Source organism: Cynocephalus volans, chromosome 8 (genome assembly GCF_027409185.1).
Source record: "Cynocephalus volans isolate mCynVol1 chromosome 8, mCynVol1.pri, whole genome shotgun sequence".
NCBI classification, from domain to species: domain Eukaryota; kingdom Metazoa; phylum Chordata; class Mammalia; order Dermoptera; family Cynocephalidae; genus Cynocephalus; species Cynocephalus volans.
This window is the reverse complement of record NC_084467.1, coordinates 36,569,459-36,595,985: the sequence shown is the minus strand read 5'-3', so window position 1 is coordinate 36,595,985 and position 26,527 is coordinate 36,569,459. Positions and strand designations below refer to the sequence as shown.

Here is a 26,527-nt window from a genome sequence, read left to right as displayed (position 1 = left end):
TCGAGCCTGCGAACCAGCGGCCGGCGTGACTTACGGTTCTGCGGCGCCCCGGGCCTGGGCGCTGCCGGCCGCCGCTGGCCGGGGAGGGGGCGCCCCCCGGCCGGCGGCCCCCGAGATGCACGCTTTCGGTAACGGTGCAGGGACTCAGGGCTCAGCCAGGGGGGCGGTACGGTTTCATTTATTTACGTTTTGAAAGACTCGTTCCAGAGGGTGCTGCAGTCCACGATGAGAGGTGTGGGTGCGGGTGCGTTGGAAAAGGGTGGTGGACGTGGGTTTTGTTTTCCAGGGTCTGGTGATAGACGACATGGGGTTGAGGAGGAGGGTGGTGTCATTGATTCCTACGTTTCTCACTTGATCGGTTGGATGAACATTGTTGCTATTTACTGAGATGGAGTAAGCTAAAGTCGGAATTTGTTCTGGACATGTTCTTTTTCCGTTTTTTTTTCACGGCTGGCCGGTATGGGTCGAACCCTTGACCTTGGTGTTGTAAACACGTCGTTCTAACCAATTGAGCTAAGCGGCCAGCCCAACTTTTTTTTTCCTGTTTCGCGGAGGCTGGCTGGTACAGGGAATGAACCCTGGAGCTTGGTGTTACCAGCACCGCGCTCTAACCAACTGAGCTGACAGTCCGCCCCCCGGACACGTTCTTTTGAGATCTTGGTGAGTCACGTAAGTGGGATGACAGGTGGGCAGCTGGATATTCATGTCTGGTCATCCTTATAGAAGAGATCTGGACAGATGTTATTTTGGGAGTCGTTGGTATATAGGGTAGCTAAAGCCACCAGAATGAACGGAACCGAGGGAGAGCATAAAGGGACACAAACTTTTCTTATAAAAATTAAGAAAGTAAGGGGACCTTGAAGTAGGGTTTTGGCCTAGGTAACCATGCTGAAATGTGGTTCGAGGTTCTCCCTGGAATCGCCCTCATGGGAGCGTGCTTGTTCTTCCTGGGAATGGCCACTGCGTACATCTATAGGTTCACTGATGGGCAAGGAAAAAAGGGTTGCCCATTCTTCATACCTGTGGAGTTTGATGGAAAGAGATCAGAGCGCCTCTGGAGTTAATCGTTACTATATGTCAAAAAGTTTGAAGAATGTCCATTAAGGGAGCCTTTTCCTAATGGAAAAATAACCCACTTTTTTTTTTTTTTTTTTTTTTTCAAAAGATGACCGGTAAGGGGATCTTAACCCTTGACTTGGTGTGGTCAGCACCACGCTCACCCAGTGAGCGAACCGGCCATCCGTATATGGGATCCGAACCCGGGGCCTTGGTGTTATTAGCACCGCACTCTCCCGAGTGAGCCACGGGCCGGCCCTGAAAAATAACCCACTTATGGTCAGTCATCTATCCCTGCTAGAAGGCTATGCTGTAAGTTATGTAGTGCTTAATAAGAATAAAATGAAGGGGGCCGGCCCGTGGCTCACTTGGGAAAGTGTGGTGCTGATAACACCAAGGCCACGGGTTTGGATCCCCTTACTGGTCATCTTTTTAAAAAAATAAAATAAAAATAAGATGAAAAAGAGGTTCGAATCCTGGTACTGGCCAGCCGTAAACAAATAAAATGAGGAAGAAAAAAAGTAAGAAATTAGTTTAGTCTTTGTTGCCTATAGGGTCTGTCACAACCACTCACCTCTCTCAACCTAGTGTGAAAGCAGCCGTAGACAATAGTACCAGGTACCAAAAAGTTCATGGAAAGATTCGAATTATCTTTCGATTCTATTTTTCCACAAACATTTTGAAATACCCTGGTAAAAGATGAAAGATTTATATGATCTGAAGAGAAATCAGAGTATGAAATACTCTTATAAATGAATGGGTGTGGCTATGTTCTAATAACATTTTATTTGTGGCTATTGGGATTTGAGTTTTATATAATTATTTTCACTTGTCATGAAATATGCTTTTGGGTTTTTAAAAAGCACTTAAAAATGTAAAAACCATTCTTAGCTCATGGGCCAAGTCAGCACACAATAGTTTGTCAACCCCTGGCATAAAAAAAAAAAGCAAGAAGGAGGCCGAGGTCCAAGGCTTGAGGAATGTCAACACTTCAAGGCCAGGTAGAGAAAAGAAGCTGGCAAAGGAGACAGAAGGAGCAATTAGAGTGGCACCAGGAAAGCCAGTGCAGGGTGTTGTCATGATCTAACGCTGCTGTGAAGTCTAGTTGAAAAGAAGACTAAAAAGTGATAAATGGACTTAGTAATCTGAAAGTCCTTGGCAACATTGGCAAGAGTCGTTTCTGTGCTGTGAAGTGGGAAAAAACTTGATTTTTCAATAACTTGAAACATTAAAAAAAAAAAAAAATGAATGCTCAAGAAGGCTCAGTTGGTTAAAGCAGTTAGAACATAGTGCTGGCCCAAGGTCCAGGGTTTGATCACTGGGTTTGACCAGCTGCTAAAAAAAAAAAAAAATATATATATATATATATATATAGTATATGCAGACAATTCTTTTGAGAAGTATGACTTAATTTAAAGCGGAAAAGAGAATTAGACTGGTGGCTGGAGAGGAATGTGGAGCAGAAAGGTAGTATTTTAAGAAGGTAAACTGTCGAGTAGGCCCTCCTACACTTGACTCCAGATGGAATCCCATCTCTAGGAAGACATTCTCTCAACATTATCCCTTCTTTCTTCTGTGTCTTCACTCCCCCTCACTCAACTCCAGTCACTCTGATCTTGCTTTTCCTACCTTCATGCTCTGTCTCAGGCCCTCATGCTTGGGCAGCAAATGCTATTCTCCCAGAGAATGGCATGGATCCATCCTTCACTTCACTCAAGTCTCCGCTCAAAACGTCACACACCCCCATACACTGGGAGACCTCTTCTAAGGTAGCAACACTTCCTCATCTTTCTCTACCCACTTCATACTGCGTAACATTGTTTTTACATGCTGGTTATCTGTCTTGTCCACTAAAATATAGTACACATGGGGGTAGACATTTTGTGTTGTTCACTGCCTGTATTTCTTTTTTTTTTTTTTAGGAAGATGACTGGTAAGGGGATCATAACCCTTGACTTGTTGTTGTCAGCACCACGCTCTCCCAAGTGAGCTAACCGGCCATCCCTATATAGGGATCCGAACCCACGGCCTTGGTGTTATCACCACTGCACTCTCCTGAGTGAGCCATGGGCCGGCCCAAAATAGGGGTAAATCTTCACAGCCTTGGATTTGTCAATGGATTATTAGATATGACACCAAAAACCCCGAAAATGAAAAAAAAAGACAAATTGGACATCATAAAAATTAAAAACTTATGCCTCAAAAGAACATCATCGAAAAAGTGAAAAGACAACTCACATAAGGGAAAATATTTGCAAATTATATATTTGATAAAGGTTTCGTGTCCAGAATATATAAAATAACTCTTACAAGTCAACAATGAAAAGACAACCAAACTTAAAAATGGGCAAAGGGGCTGGCCAGTTAGTTCAGTTGGTTAGAGCGTGGTGCTGATAACACCAAGGTCAAGGGTTCGATCCCTATACCAGCCATCTGCCAAAAAAAAAAAAGGAAAGGACTTGAATATACCCGAGAGAATTGAAAACATGTGCCCAGACAAAAATTTGTATATGAATGTTCACAGCAGCATTATTCATAATAGTCAAAAAGTAGAAACAATCCAACCAAATGTTCATCAGCAAGTTGTTCAGCATCTGATGGATAAACAATATGTCCGTACAATGAAATATTTGACCATAAAAAGTAATGAAGTACTGATACACGCTACAACATGGACCTTGAAAATATATGCTAAATGAAAGAAGCCAGACACAGAAGACCACATGTTGTATGACTCCATTTATATGAAATGTCCAGAAAAGCCAAATCAAATCCATGGAGAAAGAAAGATAAGTGGTTGCCCAGGGCTGGGGGGAAATAGGATTGAGGAATAACTGCTGATGGATATGAGGTTTATTTCTGGATGATGAAAATGTTCTTGAATTAGATAGTGATGATGGTAGCCCAGTCAAGTATACTAAAAACCACTGAACTGTACACTTTAAATGAATTTTATGGTATGTAAATCATATCTCAATAAAGTTGTTATGAAAGAAAAGTCAAACCGGCTGGCCAGTTAGCTCAGTTGCTTACAGCACAGCTTTATAACCCCAAGGTCACAGGTATGGGGATCCGAAACAGCCAGCCACAAAAAAAATAAAAAAAATAAAAAGTCGTGGCGTATTCAAGAAGTAAAGACCAGTGTGGTTGGAGAACAGTGAGTGGTAGGAGATGCAGTTTTTCATTCGTTCAAAAATACTGCATATATGTGAGCTTATCGTGTTTTAGACACTGGATACAGTATTGAATAAAACAAAAATCCTTATCCTTATGTGCTTAAATATCTAGCACTTATATCATGCTTATTAAATGTGAGACATTGTACTCACTGCTGTGTGTATATTAACTCAATTTCCCTGACAACTCTATATACAAGTATTATGCTCATTTCACAGCTAGCACAGAGAAATTACACAACCCACTAAAGGTTCAGCAGTCACAGAGTTAGGATCTCACCCCACAGTGTGGCTTCAGAAGCTGGGCTGGGGCTGGCTGGTGAGCTCAGTTGGTTAGAGCATGGTGTTGTAACACCAAGGTCAGCAAGTTCAGATCCCCATTGCCAGCTAGCTGCCAAAAAAAAGAAGCTGGGCTGTTAGCCGCCAAACTGTTCTGCTTAAATTGTATTCCAACTGGAGCAACAGAGATGAGCCGACCAGGCAGGGCCTAATGGGTCACACACAGTAGGGCATTCAGAATTTAAACTTTGGGCAAGGGGAGGTTATCAAAGGGTTCCAAGCTGGAGATTAATTTATAAGGATTCATCTGGCTGACTGGGGAGAATGGGTCACTGGGAGTCAAGAATTCAAGCAGGGAGGCTGGTTATGCACTCATATAGTATTTTGGGTGAGGTCGTCAGGTCCAGGATGGTGGCATTCTTTCTTTTAATCCTCAAAATTCTGTCAGGTGGGTGTTGGTGGCTTCATTTTACAGATGAGAGGAAAAATTCAAGTACCTAGAAGTTTTTTCAAGGCCACAGAGCTAGTGCCATGTATGTCAAACTACTGTTTCAGCATCCAGAAATTCAGAATTTAGTGGCACCTCAAACTCAGGCAATTCTCTCATGAGGTAGAGAATGCCTCTATTTTACAAACGAAGAAACTGAGGTTGAGAGTTCTAGAACCTAGTCCATCCGACCCCATGGTTCTCTGGAGTTTCTGCAATAGCCTACATGCCCCAAGCTTCCTGCCCATCTCCCTGTCAGAGGCCTTCCTAACACATGTCTGATTACCTGGTCCCTAAGCTTAAAACCTTTTAGTGGCATTTCATTAACCATTCAGATAATTCATGCTCTATGACATGGAATCTAGAGTTATTCATTTCCCAAACCGTCCATGCACTATGCTTGGTCCCTCAGTCTACCTGGCAAACTTCTAATTTTTCAAGACCAAATTGGTGTTGACGTTCAGATCCTTTCCTGTCCAGCAAGTCAGTGCTTTCTTGTCAGTGTTTCCACAGAATCTTTTTTTTTTTTTAGTGTGTACACATTTAGTTTTATTGTAACAAAGCAACTTGTACATCATCTTTCCTTTCCAGTGAAACAAAGAAAAATAAACAGGAACAAAATTACAATAAAAAATGTCAATTCCGGGGCCGGCCCGTGGCTCACTCGGGAGAGTGCGGTGCTGATAACACCAAGGCCCCGGGTTCGGATCCCATATATGGATGGCCGGTTCGCTCACTGGCTGAGCGTGGTGCTGACAACACCAAGTCAAGGGTTAAGATCCCCTTACCGGTCATCTTTAAAAAAAAAAAAAAAAAAAATGTCAATTCCAAATAAGATCCTACAGGTTCTGCTGATTCTCTCATTGAGTGGCATGGCTCAAGTCTTCATTAGGAGAGAATTTTATTTTAAAAGTGTCATCTTAAACTGCAAGGATGTCAGGCTGGCCCGTGGCTCACTCGGTAGAGTGCGGTGCTGATAACACCAAGGCCACGGGTTCGGACCCTATGTAGGGATGGCTGGTTTGCTCACTGGCTGAGCGTGGTGCTGACAACACCAAGCCAAGGGTTGAGATCCCCTTACTGGTCATCTTTAAAAAAAAAGAAAAGAAAAGAAAAAATAAACTGCAAGGATGTCCATTAAACATCACAATTAAACATGCCAAAGGAGAAGCCATGTTGTCAAAATGCCCACTTCACCCACCCAAACATCTCAAACCTACCCTTTGCTGACCTCTGCAGAATCTTTTAACATGCCTTGAGCAGGGCCAGCCCATGGTGGTGCTGATAACACCAAGGTCACGGGTTCGGATCTCTATATAGGGATGGCCAGTTCGCTCACTTCGGAGAGCGTGGTGCTGACAACACCAAGTCAAGAGTTAAGATCTCCTTACTGGTCATCTTTTTAAAAATATAAAATAAAATAAAAATAAAATAACATGCCTCGAGCAAACTGTAATAGAGTGCCATCTCCTTTTTACTTATAGTTCCTGTCCCCAAGAGAGAGCCTGGGGCCTAGTAAGTAATAAACAGTACAGTAATAAACATTGAATAAGTCACAGGTTGGAGTCTTCAGCATGTCACTGAAACTGTAGGCATAGATTTGGCCTCCATGGAAGAGTACAGAATCAGCACCACTGTGGCCAAAGTTACAGTAATGTCCTTAGTCCCAGAAGGCTCAGACCCTTCCCCCATACCACTCAAAAGGCTGATTTTATTTTTTTTTCTTTATTGTTACACACGATGTATAAACACATAAAACAGAAAGCAGTAGGGATCCTCTTGGGCCTCATAAAACAGCAAGGAAGGAAGAGGTACCAGAAACTTTTTAAAGTACAAGATATATCAGCACTTGGACTAAATGTGTGGAAGGCAGGCCAGAGCCAGCAGAGAGATGGACTAAAGGCTCTTTCTCTCTCCCCAGGGCCAAGACAACCCCAGGGAGCCCTTGCCCAGCAGCCAGTCCACACAGGCAAGATGCTGCCCCAGGGAAAACTCCACACCAGAAAGCATTCCCCTCTTGCTGGAAAGAAGGGCAACACAGAAGGGTAACTGAAAGCTTTCTCCTTGCTCTCTTGACAGCGACAATTGAGGGAAAGGAAAATAGTGTCTCATGTCACTCTGACTTCCTCCCCAGCTGCTCTGGGACCAGATGCTTCCATACTTGACATTTATCAAAGCCTATCCCAGCTCAGACCCTGAACAGACCTTCCAGATGCCCAAAGTTCACTGGGGGAGGGTAAGAGGCTGGGCGTGAAACCGAACAGATCTTTATTTGCAGTTGTCACTGGGGCCGTTTCTTGCTGCTTATTTGTTTGCTAGCCTGCTCTTCCAGCTGCATGGCCAGGCGCAAGGCCTTGATGACATCTGGGAGGAAAAAGTGGTCGTACACGTAGCATTAATTGGAGTCTCAGAGGCTACCCATTCACTCACAGAGCTGTCAGCACCCGCTTGCCTAGGAGTCAGCAGAGACCACCACTGTCACCCATATCTGGTCCAGCCACACCCACCTTGCAAGGTTGAGAAGTGCTTGGCTTGCTGAGCCAGGGCAGATTCTGCCTTGTTCACAAAGGTCTCTAGGTCATAGTCTGGCTGCTCGGTCATCTCAGAGAGCTCAAGCCAGCCTGGACCTTGCTGCAACAACACAGGGAGGACCTTGTCAGTTCAGTAATGACCAAATCACTTTAGTAAATCATTCCTGGGACCCTACCCACTGCAGTGCAGATGCCTATGCAAGATCCCATACCTCTATCCATGGCACATGCCTTGTCTCCTGACACTCTCCCAGGGGAAATCCTTGGCTCAAATTCATCCTCTTCCTACCCTAAAGTTGTCTCTATCCCCTATGTCAAATGAATGACATCATTGGTCCTGATGCCCAAGCCAGAAATCTGAGCGACAATGTTATTCTTTCCCCCCGCTTGTCATCAAATCCTGCCAGTTCCACTCTCTAAATGGTGCTTGAAATTCATGCCCTCACTCCAATCCCATGGCCATGGGCACACCTCAGTTTAGGCAACATCTTTCTTGAACTCTTTCCAACAACCTCCTGCCTCTACCTTTTCTCTTTCTAAGCCCCCAAACCAGGCTCCACACTGTGCCCACAGTGGCATATCTAAATGTCTGATATAACTTTGTCACCATTGTGCTTACTCCCTTCAAAGGCTTCTGTTGCTTTCATGAAGTCCAGGCCTTTGGTATAAACTATATACAAGGCTCTTTAGCATCAGGTCCCTACTGATCTGTATACAGCCTTAACCTCCCTGTTATCTGCTCACACCTTTTGCTCTGACCATAGTGAGCCTCTCATTTGTACTGAAAGTGCCATGTCCTTTCAAACCTCTGTACCCCTGAGCACTCCAGGCAGGGGAGGACTTGCCTAAGTACTTATCCTTCACACTCCCTCCTCAGTTACAAGTGCCCCAAGTTCTTCCTTTCTGCTCTGCAATCCTCTGAGTGCCCCCTGTTAGGATGTACTTTCGTGCCTACCCTCATTTCTTCCACAGCAGGATTGTAGCGGCAGTAGATTGTAGATCTACCACTTAAACACTGACCACATGCTGGGCACTGTGCTGATGCTTTATAAGCATATTACTTAGGCCTCAAATACAACCATCTTGTCTTGCCTATTTTAGGGATGAAGAAACCAGGCCCAGTGAGGCTAAAATGACTTTCACAGGGAAATCAGCTTGTAAACAGAAGAGTCAGTATTGATCTCAAGTCTTACTTTAGGGCTACTACCTATACTTGATGTTTCTGGTCCTTGGTTTGAGTGCAGGCTGGAACATTCACCAAATAAAGATAAGATTCCTGCATATGAATCACCCTCTAACCCTCAATCAGGAACATGGAGGAGAGAGACTGGCTCCAGCTAGGAGGATGTAGGGAAGCCTATGTATGCCAGGCTGGAGAAGGATGTGTGATAATTAGCTGCCCTAGAAGTACAGCTGGATTAACAGGCAGAGAATTAAGAAATGCTAGTGTAGAGGGCTGCCTCTTGCCACCCCAACCTGAAGTACATGGGAGCAAGGCCCAACTCCTGTTCTAGGAATGGTGCTGAGCACTCTGGCCAGAGTCAGAGCCATGCCCCACCTGGATGATCTCCTTGAGCTCTTCCATGGCCCTCTCCTCCAGCTCCCTGATCTGAGTCATGGCTTCGTTAAAGCTGGACATCTGGGAAGACAGTTCCTCCTCTTCCTTGGAGAACTAAGGGGCCAAGAGGAGAGACACAACAGTATGGCTTGGTTCACACCTCAGCAGGCCACATTTGTCTTGCGTGGCCCCACCCTGCCTCCTTACATTGTCTGTGATCAGGGCCCCATTAGAGCTGGCTTCCATCTCTTCTGTTTCCATTTGAATTGGCTGCTCTCCACTGGGCCCACTGTGGGGACTCAGCTCCTTGACCCTGAGGAAACAAGAAAGTCTCAGATCCCACAACAGCCCTTTGGGCACTCACCACAAGAGTGCAGTGCCACTCAGGCTGCAAGCCTTCAGGCTCCAAGGGGAGGGAGTAGCAGCTTTGCCTCTGGCCAAGGAGAGGTGGCATAAACTGGAGCTGGACTGGAAAAGACCCCTTTGCACTGCTAACTCCCCACCAAGCCCTGAAGGGGATGGGAACAGACCTAGCTTGGCTGAACTCCCAAGCCTCAGATTCACTGAGTCACAGAGATACAGTAGGCACTGTGGCCCCAGAGCCTCCACACCTATCATCCCACTGCCATTCCTTTCCCCTGTCCTTCCCTCTATCACACCTGGCTGAAGGTACTAGTACCTGTCCGCATATCTTAGTGTGTTTAAAGTGTATTCACAGGAGCTTATGCCTGGCGAGATCATGGCAATCTGCAAAAGAGATAATGGGTGGTTAAAGGCTGAGAATCACAGGGTAAGGGCACTAGACAGCCTGCTTCTGGAGTGGCCTCCAGGAGGAGTCTCTTCAAGCCACTGAGACTCACATGGGATTGGTGGGAGACTCATTTAGCATCCACGTGTGCTAGGCAGCTTGATCCATGGGCACTACAAATTAAGGTGCCTTAAAAATTGGTTCCCTGCTTGTAAAGGTACATAATTATTTTTTGCTTCTTTATCCCTTTATTGAGACATTCCTGCTACCAAGGTCACATCTCAAATCTCTGTGGCTCCTGCTGGAAACTTCAGTTCACCCAGGCCAAGGGATGATGCCTCAGGGAGAAGGATTTAGAGCTTAGTCAGAAAATCTACCTTCCTCATGAAAAGGCCCCTCCCCAAACGGTAGGGAAGAGGATATTCCCTGGAGGTGAGGGATGCCAGACCTCACCTAGAAGGGGTAGGAGACAAAATAGGGAAAGAGGTAAAAAGTCATTCAAGGCTGTAGCCTCATGCTCCAGCTTATTTCCTAGGGTGGGAGCCAATGAACCTGAGGGAAGCCATGGAAGAGACAAGGACTTCCCTCGCCTGCTTACCCAAAGGTCCACCTTCTGAATACTGGAACCCCCTTTTCACCAGGTAAGGGACAAATGACATCCCTCAAGCCAAAAGCTGTACCTACACTTAGTAAAGGGAGTAGATGCTTTCCTCCTGCTTGGGTAGGCCATGAGGAGGCCAGTGCTGAATAGCAGGGTGTAGAAGCCCGGCCAATTTAGAGCCTAGAAATCCAGGAAGCTAAAGGTGCCAAGCCTCCTGCCCAGGGCCAGGATTAAATGTCTCCTTGGAAAATAACCGTTTCCTCCTACACCATCACCTCCAAAGTGCATACTCACCATGCAAGTCCTTGAGTTCTCCCCAATAAAGGAGTCCCTCAGCACCTGTGTCAGCTTGCTCTCACGGAATGGGGTGTGGGCCTTGTTCTGGCCCAGAGCCCTGATGCACTCCTGTGGGGGGCAGCAGGAACAACTGAGGCCCCTTCCTTCCTCTTGTGCTGACCACTCCCTCCCTTTCCAGCAGCTCGCAGGACCACTACCTACACCTAATTCCTGCTACCTTCAGGGCCAGGAGACTCTTGTTGATTTCTGCGCCCTCCATGCGGGTCTGCCGGTCAGCACTGGAAGTGTCTGCACCTCGCTCGTTCCCTGCCAGGTCCACCAAAGAGAACTTGCCATGCATTCTCCCTTTGGCTCGAAGAAGAATCTGGAAGCAGGCGTGGGAGCGGGAAGAGTTGGAGTTGGCAAACGTCTGCCCAGAAGTCCTGTGGCAAAGGAGGGCAGAGAAAGTTTATGAGCTTTTGGGGTCAACAGCCCCCATGGCACCCCAGAGTCCAAACCACCTCAGTCCATAGCAATAGGTTCTTTGGTAAGAGAGGGACACAGGTCAGGATGCTAAGAAGTCCTGTGTTCCTGTCACCAGACTTCCATTCTTCCCTTCCTGGGCAGCAGATCTCCCTCCAGCTCTGAACCTAATATATTTTCCTGGTGGCCAAATTAGTACTGGATTCTGTGCTAGGGCCTTGGCCAGACCTGGGGGCCCATAAGGATATGGAGAAGGATGAGCTGCCTCTGCTACAAAGGCACACAGGGAAGGGAGAGGGGCCTGGCAGAGGACAGCCCCTCCTTGGGCCTCCATAGCTGCCCACACCCCACTGCACCACACCTAGGGCCCTGATAGAAGAGTGCTTCCCTACTTCTGTGCAGAGGAGCTACAGCCCCAATACTTCCAGCCAGAACAGACCCAGAGCTCCTGACTTTTACCACAAAGGGAAGGAAGAATAAGGAGAATCCCAGATAAGCCAGGAAGCATGTCTTTGGGCTAACAGCCTGTGAATAAAGCCTGCCTGGGTTAGATTTAAGATGCTTTGATTTGGTTCTGATGAGCCTCTGGCCCCGAGTCATCTGCCCCATTGAGACCCTTCAAGCAGAGGCTTTCACAGCCCTTACCAAGCTGTGGAGAAGCAGTGCTCTGTGGAAACAAAACTGAAGCAGGCATTAGAAGGTGGTCCCTTCCCCTGGATAGAACTCTGACCTGCAGGCGCTGCCCGTGTCGATCATCTTGATGACATCATCAGCAGAGTTTACCAGGTGTTCCTGCAGCCCCACCACCTGCACCTGTTGCTTGCCATCCTCCAGCACACGCAGCTTGGCCTTCTTGTTGAGCAAGTCGAACAGCTGTGCCAGGCAGGGGGCATAAAGCTAAGGCCACCAGGCACTGGGCACTCCACCTGACTCCTCCCTCCTACCAAGCCTGCCCCAGCTTAGACAAGGGCCAGCAGACAGAACACAAGCTGACAGAAATGGGATCTGAATTGAGCTGCCCTAGTATGGTGCAACTCTGCTACTTTACTAACTGTGTGAGCCTGGACAAGTTACTTAACCACTTTAGCCTTATTTCTCATCTGTAAAGTTGAGATAAATGATTAGAATAGTGCTTAGCACGTGTTATATGCTATTAATGATAAATACTAGCTATTTTTATTATGTAGATTCCACTCTAGGGAAGGTAACTTTGCAAAATCATACAGAGAATACAGACAGAAAGAGAGAGAGAGATGGGGTCTGAGGACAGAGGGAAATAATGAATATGAGAATGGACATGCACAACTAGGAGAAGAAGGTTATGAAAGAGGTGGGTCGAGGGAGGCAGACCTTGCATCTGAGAGGGAGCCCCGAGCAGTATTCCTGCTGTACTTGCTGAGCTTGAGTGCTAGCTCACCATCAGATGAAACCTCCTACACAGGCCAGGGCCATGTGCTTGACAGCTAACAGGTTATTTGGCTTCTACAACTTCTAGCCAACTTCATGATTTCAGAAAGTTCAGGGGCCCCAACAGCATGAATGGGAAGTCCCTGCCCACTACCTTCCCATTGTAGATCTCAAAGAACGTAACATAGACTTCCAGGCCCAGATTCCGGTAGCGGGGCTGCTTCTTCAGGAGAAAGACATCCTGGGCTGAGGGAGAGAGCCTAGATAAGTAAGCAACCTGCCTTTCTGTGCCCAACCCTGATGCAGCAGAACACATTACTTACAGGCCATGGCATAGATCCCTTTGGATGCATTCTGGGCTTTCCCAGAGAGGTCTCCGCCCATAGTCTGCAGAAAGAAGGGGTAGAAGACCATGATAAAGGACCCTTGGTCTAAGCCAGAGCATTGCTGACTCCATCTTCATGGTGGGCCACATCAAAGCCAGGAGGCTGGACCCACTAAGGCCCCTCCCTGCATCTGGCAGGGTGAGAGAATCTGGTGACAAGGCATCTGCACTGAGGGGACTTTCTGTTCTCTTCCTTTTCAGGGACCCAGTGTTGCACCAAGAGAAGGTTCTCCATGCCAGCCCTGAATACTCACATGTGTCTTGCCACTTCCTGTCTGGCCATATGCAAAACAAGTTGCCTTCCCACCTTCAAAGATTGTCTGTACCAGTGGCCTTGCAGTGAACCTAGGTGAAAGGATGGAGAATAAGGGGAGAACTATTTGTATCTGTTCTGAAAATGTGCTCCTTGGAACACGGTCCTGCTGCCCTTCCACTGCAGAGCTCCCAGGGTCCTTGATTCCTCCTTCCAAGCACAGCACTGTTCTCCTGACTCAATGGTACCACCTGACCCCAACCCATTTACAAATCTCAAATACTCTTATACAACTGGTATGTGTGTGGGGGGTTGCTGCACTGACCTGCCAGGAGCAAGCTGATGGCCCACACTCTAAGCCATGCATGCAGCCCTTTCTCTGACCCTGGAGACACAAGATGAAAGTCTGGGGGCCTAAAATATTTTAGGCTTTGTGGACCACATAGGTCTCTGTTACTTTTTTCTTTTTTTAAATAACCCTTTAGAAACATAAAAACTATTCTTGGTTTGAGAGCCATATAAAAAGGAGTCATGGGCCAGCCTGTGGCTCACTCAGGAGAGTGCTGTGCTGATAACACCAAGGCCAAGGGTTCGGATCCTATATAGGGATGGCCGGTTCACTCACTGGCTGAGCATGGTGCTGACAACACAAAGCCAAGGGTTAAGATCCCCTTACCGGTCATCTTTTTTAAAAAAAAACAAAACAAAAACGGAGTCATGAGCCAGATTTGGCCTACTGGCCATAGTTTGTCAACCTCTGCTCTAGAGCAGTGTTGTCCAATAGAATTTTCTGTGATAGAAGTGTTCCTTACTGTGCTGTCCAACTGCCTACTGATCACTTGAAATGTGGCCAGTGTGACTGAGGAACTGAATTTTTAATTTTTTGGTAGCTGGCTGATATGGGGATCCAAACCCTTGACCTTGGTGTTATAACAGCATGCTCTAACCAACTAAGCTAACCGGCCAGCCCTCAATTTTTAATTTTATTTAACTTTTATTTAGAGCCATATGAGACTAGAGGGTGCCATATTGGACAAAGCATATCTAGAGTTCCCTGTCTTCTAAGCGCAGGGGCTACAGAGGTGGCTGCATAAGACACTGGAGCCTGCCCAGCCCTGCTTCAGAGCGTAGAGGGTAATAACTCACTTGTGATCCACTCTAGAATGGGCTGCTAATGCTGCAAAAGGGGATGTGGCAGGCCCCAAATGAGGCCTTCCTTGTGCTAGGAGCCAGAGCTCTGAACTCTGATGGCTGACCCATAGAAAACACAAGAGGAGGCCAGGAAGGGCCTCAGAACTCAGCATGTCTGTGAGTAGTGTCCTGCATCAAAAAGGAGTAGGTGGGCAGGAGGGAGACAAGAAGAAGAAAAAAAGAGGCAAGGGACTAACCTGTAAACGACTTCATTTGAAGCTGTTTCATCAAATGCAAAGTCAAAGCAGAACACTTGGTTCTCCAGATACTTTGTTAAGTCCACTTTTAATTTGGGTTCATGTACCAAGAGAAGACACTTGCTAGGAATGGAGATCACATCAGTTTCTTTCTTGGCCAGTTCTGCAGAAGGAGAGTAGTACAAGGAGTGCTCTCTGGATACAGAGGGACCCTCAATGGGAAGTCTGTCTGATTGAACAGGGCTTACCTTGTTTATTCAGTGGACGTTTTCTAACACAGACACATATCCTGTGTTCTTCAGTCTGCAAAAGGACAAGAGGAGACAACCAACCAGCAAAGAGTCAGAACAATGTCAAGAGCTTGTCTAGACCCCTCCCCTTCCAATCCTATATCTGGCCCAGTCAGGGACCAACATTCCCTCCCCTTAGCTACTCCAGAGCACAAGAAAGTAACTCTGATTTTTTCCCCCAGTTTTCTCACTTTGCTGCCTCCAGGAAGTTCAGCACCACTTTCGAGATTATTAGTAAGAATCTAGCCAACCTATGTAGTGGGAGTGGGGCACAGTTTGTAAAGATCAGACCTTCTCAATCTTGGCCTCACTAGCTCCAGCCCACCAAAGAGTATCAAAAACAAACTCAAGGGTGAGTGAAGATTTCTGCATGCTCTCATTCCTGTAAAGGGAAGTTTTCTGTCTCTCAACTGTATACTTACTCAAGGAAGAGAGGTAGAGGTCCTCTGGATTTACTTACAGGATCAGTCATAGTAAGTGGATGACACTCCAAAGTAGCCCGAAATTCTTTAATCATTCGGGCAAATTCCCAGTTTGGAAAGCTGCTTTCATACTCCTATTTGAGACAGAGTAAAAAAGACCAAAGTATAAAAGACTGTTAAGATGTAAGTGCTCTCAGGTCTCAGTGCTAAGTGGTAGCAACAGTTCTTTGTATGCACAGGACCCCTCATAGCTGACAAAACCCCCACCTTGGCTCTGGGCTGAGAACCCAGGTACAAAGCCCTGGGGAACAGAGATTAGCAGGAGGGCCTAGGCATGCACCAAACCACCCTGGGAACGAGGACTATTGCCACTGTTCCACATCTTAAGAGCCACAGCAGCAGGCTGGGCTTCCCCAGAGCAATTAACCCAACTATGGGGACTCTATTGCAATTTCCCCCCATATCCTGCCCCTGGCAATATACACAACTGTGAGGAGAGTGGGGGTAAGCAGGCAGCTGTGCCCAGCAGCCCCTCTGGCTGTTGCATCCTGAGAGCATGTAATAGGTCCGGGTACTAGACAATAAGCATTATATATTCCTCATCTGAAGGCCTTCAGAAAATTTTCTAATTTGTTCTCTGAATCATGATGAGAAAACAGTTAAACTTCCTGGATATCAGAATTGGAGCCTCAGACATGTTGGGGCCCCACTGTGTCTCTGTTGCCTGTAGGGTTTCAGTTAAGGATGCCTTTCTAAAAACCCCTACCCAAATCTCCCAAGAAAGGTACCTGAGCTCGCTTCATTCTCATTTCAGAGTTCTGGGCCCTCTTCTCTTCTCTCTTGTTCTTCATTTTTTCCATTTCCTTCACAATACATGATTTCCTCCGAACTAGGTGATTTAAAATAAAAAAAAAAAAGCCCATTCTTTTCCCTGTCTAGGCCAGCCTTCTCTTCTCTGGCAGTTTTATTGAGTCCTGGGCCTTTCCCAGGAACAGGTCTTCTCTAGATCCTTGCTCTTAAATCACTAAATGAATATATACAAGGAGAAGCAGCAATAGATGTGACTCTTGGGATGAACAAGTCCACAAAGTAATGGCTTGACTAATATGAGATCAGAGTAGTGATAATAGCACTCCAGTTCTAACCTGAACTCTCTGTATGCCTCTGTGGCTTTTTTCTCAACACCATAAAGAGGTAAGACAGTCCCTGCTTGGTCTTGATAGTCACTCTAGGCTGATCTTCAGGTGTTGGCCAAGATCTTACCTGTGACAATACCTCAACTATGTCAGAGGGCTTCTGCCCAATCTTTCACCTCTTGTGAAAGATTGATTCCATGGTCACAGGAAAACATGCCCCATGTGACAAACAGGGTTTGAACTCAGCTAAGGCAGGCTAGGTTTGGGACAGGATGTTAACCACTTGTCCTGTGCTAGGAGCAGAATAGCAGGCAGCCCAGCATGTCTACCTGAGCTCACAGGGTTTGCAGAAGAGCTGCCTCGGATGGAATGGACTTTCTCTTCCACCTCCTCGCTGACCACCGTCAATGGTATTTCAGCCACAGCAGGGCAGGAGGGCCTAGGGGGGCCAGCTGTGGGGGAATAAGAGTCACTGGAGAAGCAAACAGGTATTTTGCAGCTGTCCTCATCTGAGCCCTAGTGGGTCATGGGCCGGGAGGAGGGCTACTGCCTGCCAGCTTGGCCAGGGCTCAGACTTTTGAGCAGGTATGAGCAGAGCTTGGGCTTTTCCCTTCACCTTAGCCCACAGCCTGAAGTCAACCACCCTCTTTGCAAGGGCTGGCTCCAGGGGTCAGGTATCTTAAAAGGTGTGTAAATAGTACAGTATGGGCTTTGCCATGAAGGGAAAAGCCTTTGGAGGCCTGAACTTTCCAGACTTATCCAAGCGTAGGTTCTCAGGCCAGGCCAAGCCTTTCTACCCATTTAGGAGAAAAGCCAGAACTTTCTGACTTCTCCAAAGCCTCGGAAACCCAGGTGGTTAATAGGAGCAAAGACTGAAAAGCCAGGGATGACAGGAAACTTGGGCAACAATTAACTGTATTGATTCAGTGGAAAAGTACAATCCATATCACCTCATTAATTCCCATACCTAGAGAAATGAAATGATCCTTTCATTTATTTACCTTCATCTTATTAGAGTTGAGTTTGATACGCGTAAAGTGTAATGACTGTATATCTTATAAAATCTGCACACACTTTACATATTTACTAAAGGTTAATAATTCACTTAAAAATATTTTTGAAATTCCATTTATATAAAGTACACAAAAAGAAAAAGCTGTAAGAAGTCAGGATTGTAAGGGCCAGCCCGTGGCTTACTTGGGAGAGTGTGGTGCTGACAACACCAAGTCCAGGGTTAAGATCCCCTTACCGGTCACCTTTTTTTAAAAAAAAGAAGTCAGGATTGTAGGTACCCCACAAAAATTGTAGGGGCCTAGGACCTGGAAGTATGCCTGAGTGGGACTTTTGGGGTGCTGGTAATGCTCTGATTTGGCTATTATATGAATGTGTTCAGTTTTTGAAAATTCATTGAACTATGTACTCAATGATATGTGCGCTTTTCTGTATATATATATTATGTTTCAATTAAGTTTTAAAGAAGGTAAAATGTAGGGCTGGCTGGATAGCTCAGTTGGTGAGAGCATGGTGTTCTAACCAGGGTCAAGGGTTTGGATCCCCAAACGAGCCAGCTGCCAAAAAAAAAAAAAAGGTTCAGTGACATTTCCATCTAAGGAAATCATGGCTGGGGCAGAACAGAATAGTACTGAAGCCAGGGGAGTGGGGGAATCCTTGGACCTTCTAGCACAGAGACAGGCGATATATATGGAGCCTGCTCTAGGGCCTCAAACAAGGAGAACACATTCATTACTCACTGGGAACTGAAAACTGCCTGCGGGAGTTTGCAGGTGCAGGCAGCTCCACCTCCATATTATTCTCCCGAGTGCTGATGTGAATCTCTGAGAGGGTGGACATGCGACTGGAGCGGCTTCGAAGACCTGAAGAACCAAGGGCAGCAGCCAATCAGTGCTGCATGATAGGAGGGCTGACACGGGCAGGAGGAGAGTGGACAGGGGCAAACCTCCAAGGTTCTGCACAAGCTGAGATGGGACCCAGCCGCCAAAAAAGGAGCCAACCAACACCCCTTTCCTTCCATCCAGGGAAAGGAAAAAACTAAACCAAGTACCAGTGACCTCAAAACTTATTTGTTCAAATCCTGCAAATCCAAGAGCTCCTGAGGGCAAAGATATCTTGAGTAAATGGAGGGAACTACAGCCAATCTGAAATAATTTCTGGAGAGACAGACCTAATCCAAGTCCTTGAGAAAAAGTATTATTAATATTTTTATTTTTTTTGGCAACTGACCAGTAAGGGAATCTGAACCCTTGACCTTGGTGTTATCACCCCATGCTCTAACCAACTGAGCTAACCTGCCAGCTTATTAATCTTAACAACATCAGTATCTACCATTGTAAAATCTTCCTGTGTCTCAAAACAACATAAGGTAAATATTGGTACCCTCATTTCATGGAAGAGGACATTAAGGCTCAGAGACATTAAGTAACTTGTCCAATATCACTCAACTGGTAAGTGCCAGAGCCAGGATGTGAACCCAGGGCTGTCAGATTACAAAGCCTGGACTTTCTTCATTGTTCCAAGATGCTTTACAAAGCCAGGTCTGGGCCACATCAGCAGAAACCCATGGGATCAGCTATACTGATTTTCTGGACTCTTAAAGAATGCTAAAGTGAGAGAAACAATTTATACTTTAATTCTTGTCAATTTCTATCCATCTATGTAATTCCTCTCCATAAGGGAGAGACAATTTGTCACCTATGAAATACATCAAGTCATAAATTTGGAAACAGAACATAGCGTCACATAGGCAAACATCAACTTGTACTGAATTTCTGAGCATCAGAGGTTTAAGTTGATGGCTCTATATAATTCATGTCTTTCATAAAGAGCATGAATTATTATAATTTTCATATTTCCCAAATGATTTGTAATGTTGTGTTTCATTTCTACTGTTGAATAGCATGCACATTTATGAAGATTTTTTTCCATTAAAAGGAGCTGTGAAGGGCTGGCTGGTTAGCTCAGTTAGTTAGAGTGAGGTGCTGATAACACCAAGGTCAAGAGTTCGGATCTCCTTACCCACTAGCCACCAAAAAATAAAAATAAAGGAGCTGTGGCAATATCCCTTGGGGACAGGAATGTGAAATGGAGCCACTGCCATTTCCATCTCTCCTGCAGGCCCATATGCTACAACCATCAAGAGAGGGCCAATACCCCACCACCCAGGCCCAAATCAAGCTCACAATGGCACCACCTTCCACCCTGGGAAGTGCCAGAGCTGGGATGTGAACCCAGGGCTGTCAGATTACAAAGCCTGGACTTTCTTCACTGTTCTAAGATGCTTTACAAAGCCAGGTCTGGGACTGTAGTCACAGTCTACCGTAGCCAAAGTAGGTTTACACTTACTACTTCTGCAGGGAAAGCCAACCCTCCCCTAGACCATGAGGCATTGCCGTTATTCTCCTCAGCCCCTCTGCCCCCCTGGTCTCCACAGCACCATCAACTGCACTTCCAAACAGCCCAGACCTAGATGTCTGCTTTCTTCACAGCCTCACTCCAAGGCACACTGCTCCCCTGAGGAGGCTGAGCCCTGAGGAAAGAAAACAAGCCTGCCAGTAGCTGATTCTCCTAACACCAGGCTCTGGAGTCTACAGGAAAGGCTTCTAGGCCGGTGAGCAAATTTCCCAAATGCACCAGGTCCCTTAGAGGTTGGCCAATAGCTGTAGGTTGGATTCTTTCTCACTGAGAAAGATTCTTGGAACACAGGGTAGGATTCGGCCCATATAGAAGCCACCTGCTAAAGTGGACCAGTGAGTCTACTTCACAGCTTCCACAACTTTGAGCACCAGGAATATCATTCCTGGCACAAGCTCTATGACAAGAAGCCAGTGGAAATCCATTTACCTTCTTTTGGAGCAGGAATTTTGGAGTTGACTGATCTGCGTTTTTGTTTCTGAAAAACAAAACAAACGACAATATATGGCTCTTATCAATGCTCACAGGCCTATTCTGGGCCCAGGTGCTGTGCTGAAGTCCCAGGTAGTCCCAGAAAACAAATCAGCAAAGAGCCAACAAGCAAAGTAGCACTGGCTGCAGCCAAATGACAGGCACCTACCTGGACTGTTACATTTTCCTGCAGGGGCAGATTGTCTTTTGGGTGTAAGGGAAGTAGCTGTAAGAGCTCTGGGTTTATTGCAGCCACATCATCAAAATCAACCTGCAAGGAGCAAGTAAAAGTTTCAGTGAAACAGTTTGTTCAACTCAAATGCATCTCTAGGGACTGGTGTTGGTTAGAGCATGGTGTTATAACACCAAGGTCAAGGTCAAGGGTTCAGATCCCCTTTGGACAGTCACCAAAACAAATGAAAAAAACCCAAATGCATCTCTAAAACCAACGCTACCCCTAGATTCAGACTTACCAACTTTAAGTTCCACTAAGAACTAATAGCTATAAAACAAATAATTATTCCTTAGTAATGGTTTACCATCTAGATGGATGTTTCTAATTTCCAAGCCAATGGTAGATGTCAGTGATGAGAATGAGGTGAAGAGGAAGGCAAACAGGCAGGCAAACAGGCAGGTAGTTCACGGTAGATCTAGGCCACTTGGCTCCCGAACTGTTCTGCTGGGCAGTGGAGTACTGCTGGGCACAGCCCCCTAAGCACCTCTTGCTAGCTGACACAAAGGAGGAACTGAGTTCTAATTGTCTGGTGATATTTAAAATGGAGGGCCCTTCAGGATCTTATGGGCAGGGACAAGTTCCCGACAGATGCTACCTAACCCTAAGTCTACCTACATTTTCTGTTGGGCCCAGAAACTTCTTCCCCAGTCACAGCTTCCTGCTCATGCCTTCCCTATTTCCTGCTCATGCCCACAGTGAGGTCACAATTCTAGATTTACATCATCAGTGCCCTGCAACCCTCTAGGAATAACTCAAAAGTTCACCAGCATAACTTCACAGCAGGTTCAAACACACCAAATTAGTCCCAACTTGGTTATATGTATTTCAGAATGTGACAGAGCTGAATTGTGTACTACAGGGTGAGGGTTTTATGCAACTTCTATTTATTAACTGGCCTATTCAAACATTTATTAAGTACGAGTAAGACAGTAGCATGCAGGGGGAAGGTTGCTGTCAGCCGTCCTGCTATAGGGAAAGGCATGGAAGGCTGAGGAGTGATACCGCTTGTTTTGCAGGCTACAAGGGGGTCCCATGTGTGTGGTACGGTTCCATGGAAGTTCTTGTTTGTTCACCTTTGGTTGCTTGACACGGCTTCCCAGAATTAAACAGCCTAACCTTTTGGCTTAGTATGGCTTTGGGAAATTCCCTGGAGTTTCTCAAAGGACATGTTAAAATACATCAAAATTAACTGGTTTATTTAAAAGATACTGTCAGTACTAAAGGTGTTTTTGGTGCATGTTCCAGGTATGGGTTGGCTCCATTCAATTTTGTCATTAATCTTCCTTGTTAGTGATGTGTGCATGGACCCATTGTGGCTGTGGTCATGCTCTTGTACCTGTGGAATGAAGCTATTATGTTAGGTTTCTATTTACATTCCCCTAGGGAGATGGTGGGTCCGAGTGCAGTAATGTTTATAACTAATTGATCATCAACCAGTTACAGATTTCTTTGTTTTTCCCCACTCCCATAGTTACACTTGATTTACCAAGAACATGTTGTTTCCCTAGTAATAATAAGAATGATATATTGCGTTTTTGTTAGTTTGAGTAGGATCATTTAACTTTTCACTTTGTTCCTTGTACTGTTCCCAGAGTCAATTGGTAAAAAAATTAGAAAGTTTTACTATAAAGATGAATAGCTAAAATAATAAAAATATTAAAAAGTTTTTGATATTAATAGATTATGTTTAGATTAGTTTATAGTATAATTGTTTTTAATAGTAGTATAAAATATAATAGGACGTTATAATCAAGTTTTATTATATAAAATCATTTTGTATATATTGTGATTTTGGTCATAAATTAAAATAATAAATATAAACATAAGACATTAAATTGTTAAATATAAGTAAGATTTTATAAAAATTTAGAATATAAGTTTGTGTAAGTTTAAAAGGTCAAGAATTGTGATTCAGACCAAAAGTCTGACGCTCTCTAATGCCAAGCATGCTGCTACTGTATAGTTTCTTGGCCACAGGCTTTGGGGTGAACTACTGACGCATGAGTAGATGTTCTTGTCACAACATGAGTGCCTTGGAACGTTTTGACCTTTCTTTTTCAATAGAAACAAAATAAAAAATGTTTTGATTAAAAAATAAATCAATATGTAAAAGATTAGGTAAAAGCATATAAATAAAACAAGATTCTTGTGGTTGTTGTCCACACTTGCACTAGACATCTGTGGTCCGTCTCTTTCTTTCCTCATCGACGCCACACCACCCAGTTCAGGTCCAACGAATCCTGCAGAGCTGGTCTCTGGCAGAAGGTATTCAAAGATGAATTAAGACATATATCACCCTTGCCCTCAGTGAGCTCAAATTCTAATGGGGAAGAGAAGTCACATACACGAAGGGGTAGAAAACAGAGTAGGATGGAATAGACAAGGATGGTATCACTTAATGCAAAAGCTGGCAAGTACTTCAGTAACCACACTTCTGTCCACATTTCTTGGATAGCTAAAGACTTAGTACACATATCTCCTCCATTTCCAACCCACAAACTACAGAGAGCATAAAAATTCAGAAAAATATCTAACCCTAGCTCTGACATTAACTGATTCTCATATTGATAATTCAGGGTGAACTTATCAGGAAGAGTGAGAGGCAGAAAGGCACTAGACATGGTCACAGAGTAGCGAGCTGCACCATTTGCGAGGACACAGGATACTTTGGAAGAAGAGTGGTACAAAGAAAAAGGCTGGGCTGGCCCGTGGCTCACTCGGGAGAGTGTGGTGTTGATAACACCAAGGCTACAGGTTTGGATCCCTACATAGGGATGGCCGGTTAGCTCACTTGGTAGAGCGTGGTGCTGACAACACCACGTCAAGGGTTAAGATCCCCTTACCGGTCATCTTTAAAAAAAAAAAAAAAAAAAGCCTGATCAGTGTCAGATCTTGAAAAGGCTCTAAATGCCCCACTAAGAAGTTTGGACCTTATTCCAAAGGCAACATTTGATCTGAGGTGAGACCCAAGACAAGATATATTTCTAAACAAACTACACAAACAAAATATAAATCACAAGGAGCTGCTGGTTGAAAGGAATTTTAGGAACCTCTTGATTCTTTAGGGGCAGATAATGGAGAGCATTCAATCCTTTATTTCTCAGATATACCACTTAAATATCTGCATACCTACTACAGGGACTATGATAAGCAAGCACTTTACATGTTATCTCATTTAGTCAGCTCCATGAAAGAGGCCCCAGGGGTCTGTTTTATTCAACTCTGTATCTCTAGCACCCAACACAATGTTTAGCATTTTGGAACAAGTCCAAAAGGATTTGTAGAGTTAGTCCTTGCAACAACCCTATGAGGTAGGTATTACAATCATCCTCACTTTATAGATGAGAAAACTAAACTTCTGAGAGGGGCAGAAACATGTCTGATAACACAAAGTAGTGGCAGAGCCAGACTAGAATCCAGCCCAGTAATCTTTTCACTACACCATAATGCCTCTGGAATATAAATGCCTTAGTCACATCTCTCCTCTTCCCAAAATTCTTCCAAGGCTCCCTACTGCCTGCAGAAGAAAACCTAAACATCTTAGTGCCAGAGTTGAAGACCCTCCTTTTTCAGCCTTTTTGCTACTGCCAAGCACCCTGAGTCCTCCACTGCCTGTGGCCAGTTTCTTCACTAGTCCTCATGTGTGCCATCTTGCTGCTTCAGCTAAGCCTTCACTCTCCACCCTTCAAGCCCAGCCCATCCTCAGTGAGTTTCCACCTCTGAGCTGCTCCAGCATTACTCATCTCTGCCATTCATCACATGTTGCCTTCTGTTATTTGGTGTTTGAGAAACACACTATTGTCTCCTCAACTGGGTTATCAATTTTGCCCCCCAAACTGATATCACAGGTAGTGTGCACTCGGAACCTAGCTTGGGTGAGCAAGGTTTTAGGATTCTGTGCATTTTGCTTTCTACAGGCACACCAGAAACTGCTGATTGCTTCAATTTAGAACAGGCCTGACTAAATAAAATCCCAATGCACCCAAGTGGACCATTTTTAAGATTAAGGAGGAATGGGGTGGGTCCGTGGCTCACTTGGGAGAGTGTGGTGCTGATAACACCAAGGCTACGGGTTCGGATCCCTATGTAGGGATGGCCAGTTGGCTCACTTGGGAGAGTGTGGTGCTGACAACTCCAAGTCAAGGGTTAAAATCCCCTCACTGGCCATCTTTAAAAAAATTTTTAAAAAGATTAGGGAAGACAGCATTGCATAAGAAATTAGGCTCTTACAGTTTCCATTTCCACACAGATCCTTTACGTAGGAAGATGTTAAAGGTGGTAGAGGCATTCTCATAGAACCTACCTCTTTACCTTTCGTGGCACCTCCTTCTATCCATTCCACTGAAACGCAGGATTTCTCCAAGTTCACAGTGCTTACGTTGGCACTGTGAATTAAGCCTATAGTATGAAAAGACCAGAGTTATCCATCTGTTTCCTGAGGGCTTCACTTTTAGGATCCCTTGGAGGCAACCATTGTGGAGTTTACCTGAACAAAGGGACTGATGTTTATTATTATTATTATTATTTAATTTTTAAATTTTTTTTAAACACTGAGAGAGACAAATAAACCTCCTGGGGTTTCCCTCTTAGAACATCCCACATTAAGGTGGGAAGGGGACAGGTCTTAAAACAGAGCTACATGGGATAAGGATTCACACCCACTCAAAAGAGAGCCTACAAGGGAAAGAAGGTATGTTTCAGCAGGGTAGTCACTATAGTACTTAGGCGAAATGTTCCTCAACACAGCACTGAGGATCTGGCCCCCTTGGGTTTCCCTAACTTGCTTCTGGCAGTCACGTCTGACCATTCTCCTAACGACACAGGCAATGACGTGCCACAGCTGCAGTAGCTGCTTAACCAAAAGAGAGGACTGTCCTGGCCTACAGAGGACAGAAAAGGAAAAGGGGGAGGGGGAGAGAAAAGGACTGAATTACAATCTCCTCGAGAGCAGGGATCTGGTCTGTCTAGTTTTCTCTGAATTTCAGAGCCTGACATATTGCAAATGCGCAATATTTATTGGAGAGTAGAGGGGACAGGAGGCCGAGGTCCCTACAAGAGTAGGGCAGTTTCAGGGAAGAATTTTGGAAGAGAAGTGAACCTAGCAGCCCTAACTTCCCTGGGAGGTCTAATGACCGCAGAGAAGCTCCCCTCACTCACGAGGGCGGGAAAGGGACTCACAGCCAGCGCAGAGGTCCCTACCACTGTGTAGAGATGACTGACTGCCAGTACAGAGACCCGGATCCTATATGGAGGAATCCCCAACAGTGTTGCAGAGCTTTGCCGTTTGGGGGCGGGACAGTAATTTCTGTCGTCTCACCGCGCCCTCGTCCCCTTGGCCTCGGGACCCCGCCCCTCACCATTACTGCGTTGGATCTTGATAACGAGACCAGGAAACAGGCAGGCCTGAAGCGACGCGTCCATGGGCATTCGGAGGGTGCTCCGGGAAGAAAAACACGAAACGCCAAGAAACCACAACTTCACCGACTCCACGAAGTCTTAACGCCGCGTAAACCGCCGCAGTTTAAATCCCGCGCGCCAGCGACCCTGGCAACGTCACCACGCTGCCGCCGGCCTCGCTTCCGCCAGTCAGCGGCGTCCTGCGGAGCCTTGTGGGATACGTAGTCTCCGCCTAGTCTTCTGGCCTCCAGGACCGCCTACTCGTCTGGCCACACCCCCGAGCGCTGGGCCTGCTGGGAAGTTCGCCAGCCCGGCAGGCTGGGAGCTCCTCAGTTCCGCCTTTGTACCCGGTACTCCTGGTACTGTCGGGTTCCCGAAAACTGGAAAACTTCTTTGTGGTGTTTGAGGGTGAGGGCTCCGGGGTCCTACGTCTGTAGGTTCAACTCGGTTCGATTCTTGTCTTCAGTGTCTAGCTCAGTGGCCTTGGACAAGCTAGAAACTTCACTCCTGGTTTCCGTA

At 45.7% G+C, this 26,527-nt stretch overlaps 1 protein-coding gene, 1 long non-coding RNA gene and 1 pseudogene across 3 annotated transcripts; 2 read left to right on the top strand and 1 right to left on the bottom strand.

Annotated features, from left to right (window-relative positions):
• Positions 1–4: 4 nt before the first annotated feature.
• Positions 5–22,348, top strand: LOC134384550 (uncharacterized). 2 transcript variants are annotated; one of them, XR_010024245.1, is made up of 5 exons: positions 5–128; positions 6,920–7,043; positions 10,371–10,476; positions 10,912–11,259; positions 13,189–22,348. It is a non-coding gene; the product is annotated as an uncharacterized LOC134384550 (long non-coding RNA). The 2 variants fall into 2 exon arrangements; XR_010024244.1 differs by lacking the exon at positions 10,912–11,259 and having other exon boundaries at positions 14–128.
• LOC134383233 (NADH dehydrogenase [ubiquinone] 1 alpha subcomplex subunit 1-like) lies at positions 894–1,104 on the top strand (annotated as a pseudogene).
• On the bottom strand, positions 6,799–26,527 carry KIF2C (kinesin family member 2C). The gene is made up of 21 exons (XM_063106118.1): positions 25,969–26,527; positions 24,915–25,009; positions 20,546–20,647; positions 20,335–20,383; positions 18,228–18,350; positions 16,806–16,928; positions 16,129–16,229; positions 15,379–15,474; positions 14,877–14,931; positions 14,629–14,791; positions 13,242–13,332; positions 12,926–12,989; positions 12,757–12,848; positions 11,926–12,068; positions 10,951–11,155; positions 10,731–10,841; positions 9,767–9,834; positions 9,295–9,400; positions 9,088–9,201; positions 7,506–7,629; positions 6,799–7,362 (listed from the first exon to the last, which is right to left on the bottom strand). Exons 1-21 carry the CDS (start codon positions 26,036–26,038, stop codon positions 7,280–7,282), a joined length of 2,178 nt encoding a protein of 725 aa, XP_062962188.1. The 5' UTR covers positions 26,039–26,527; the 3' UTR covers positions 6,799–7,279.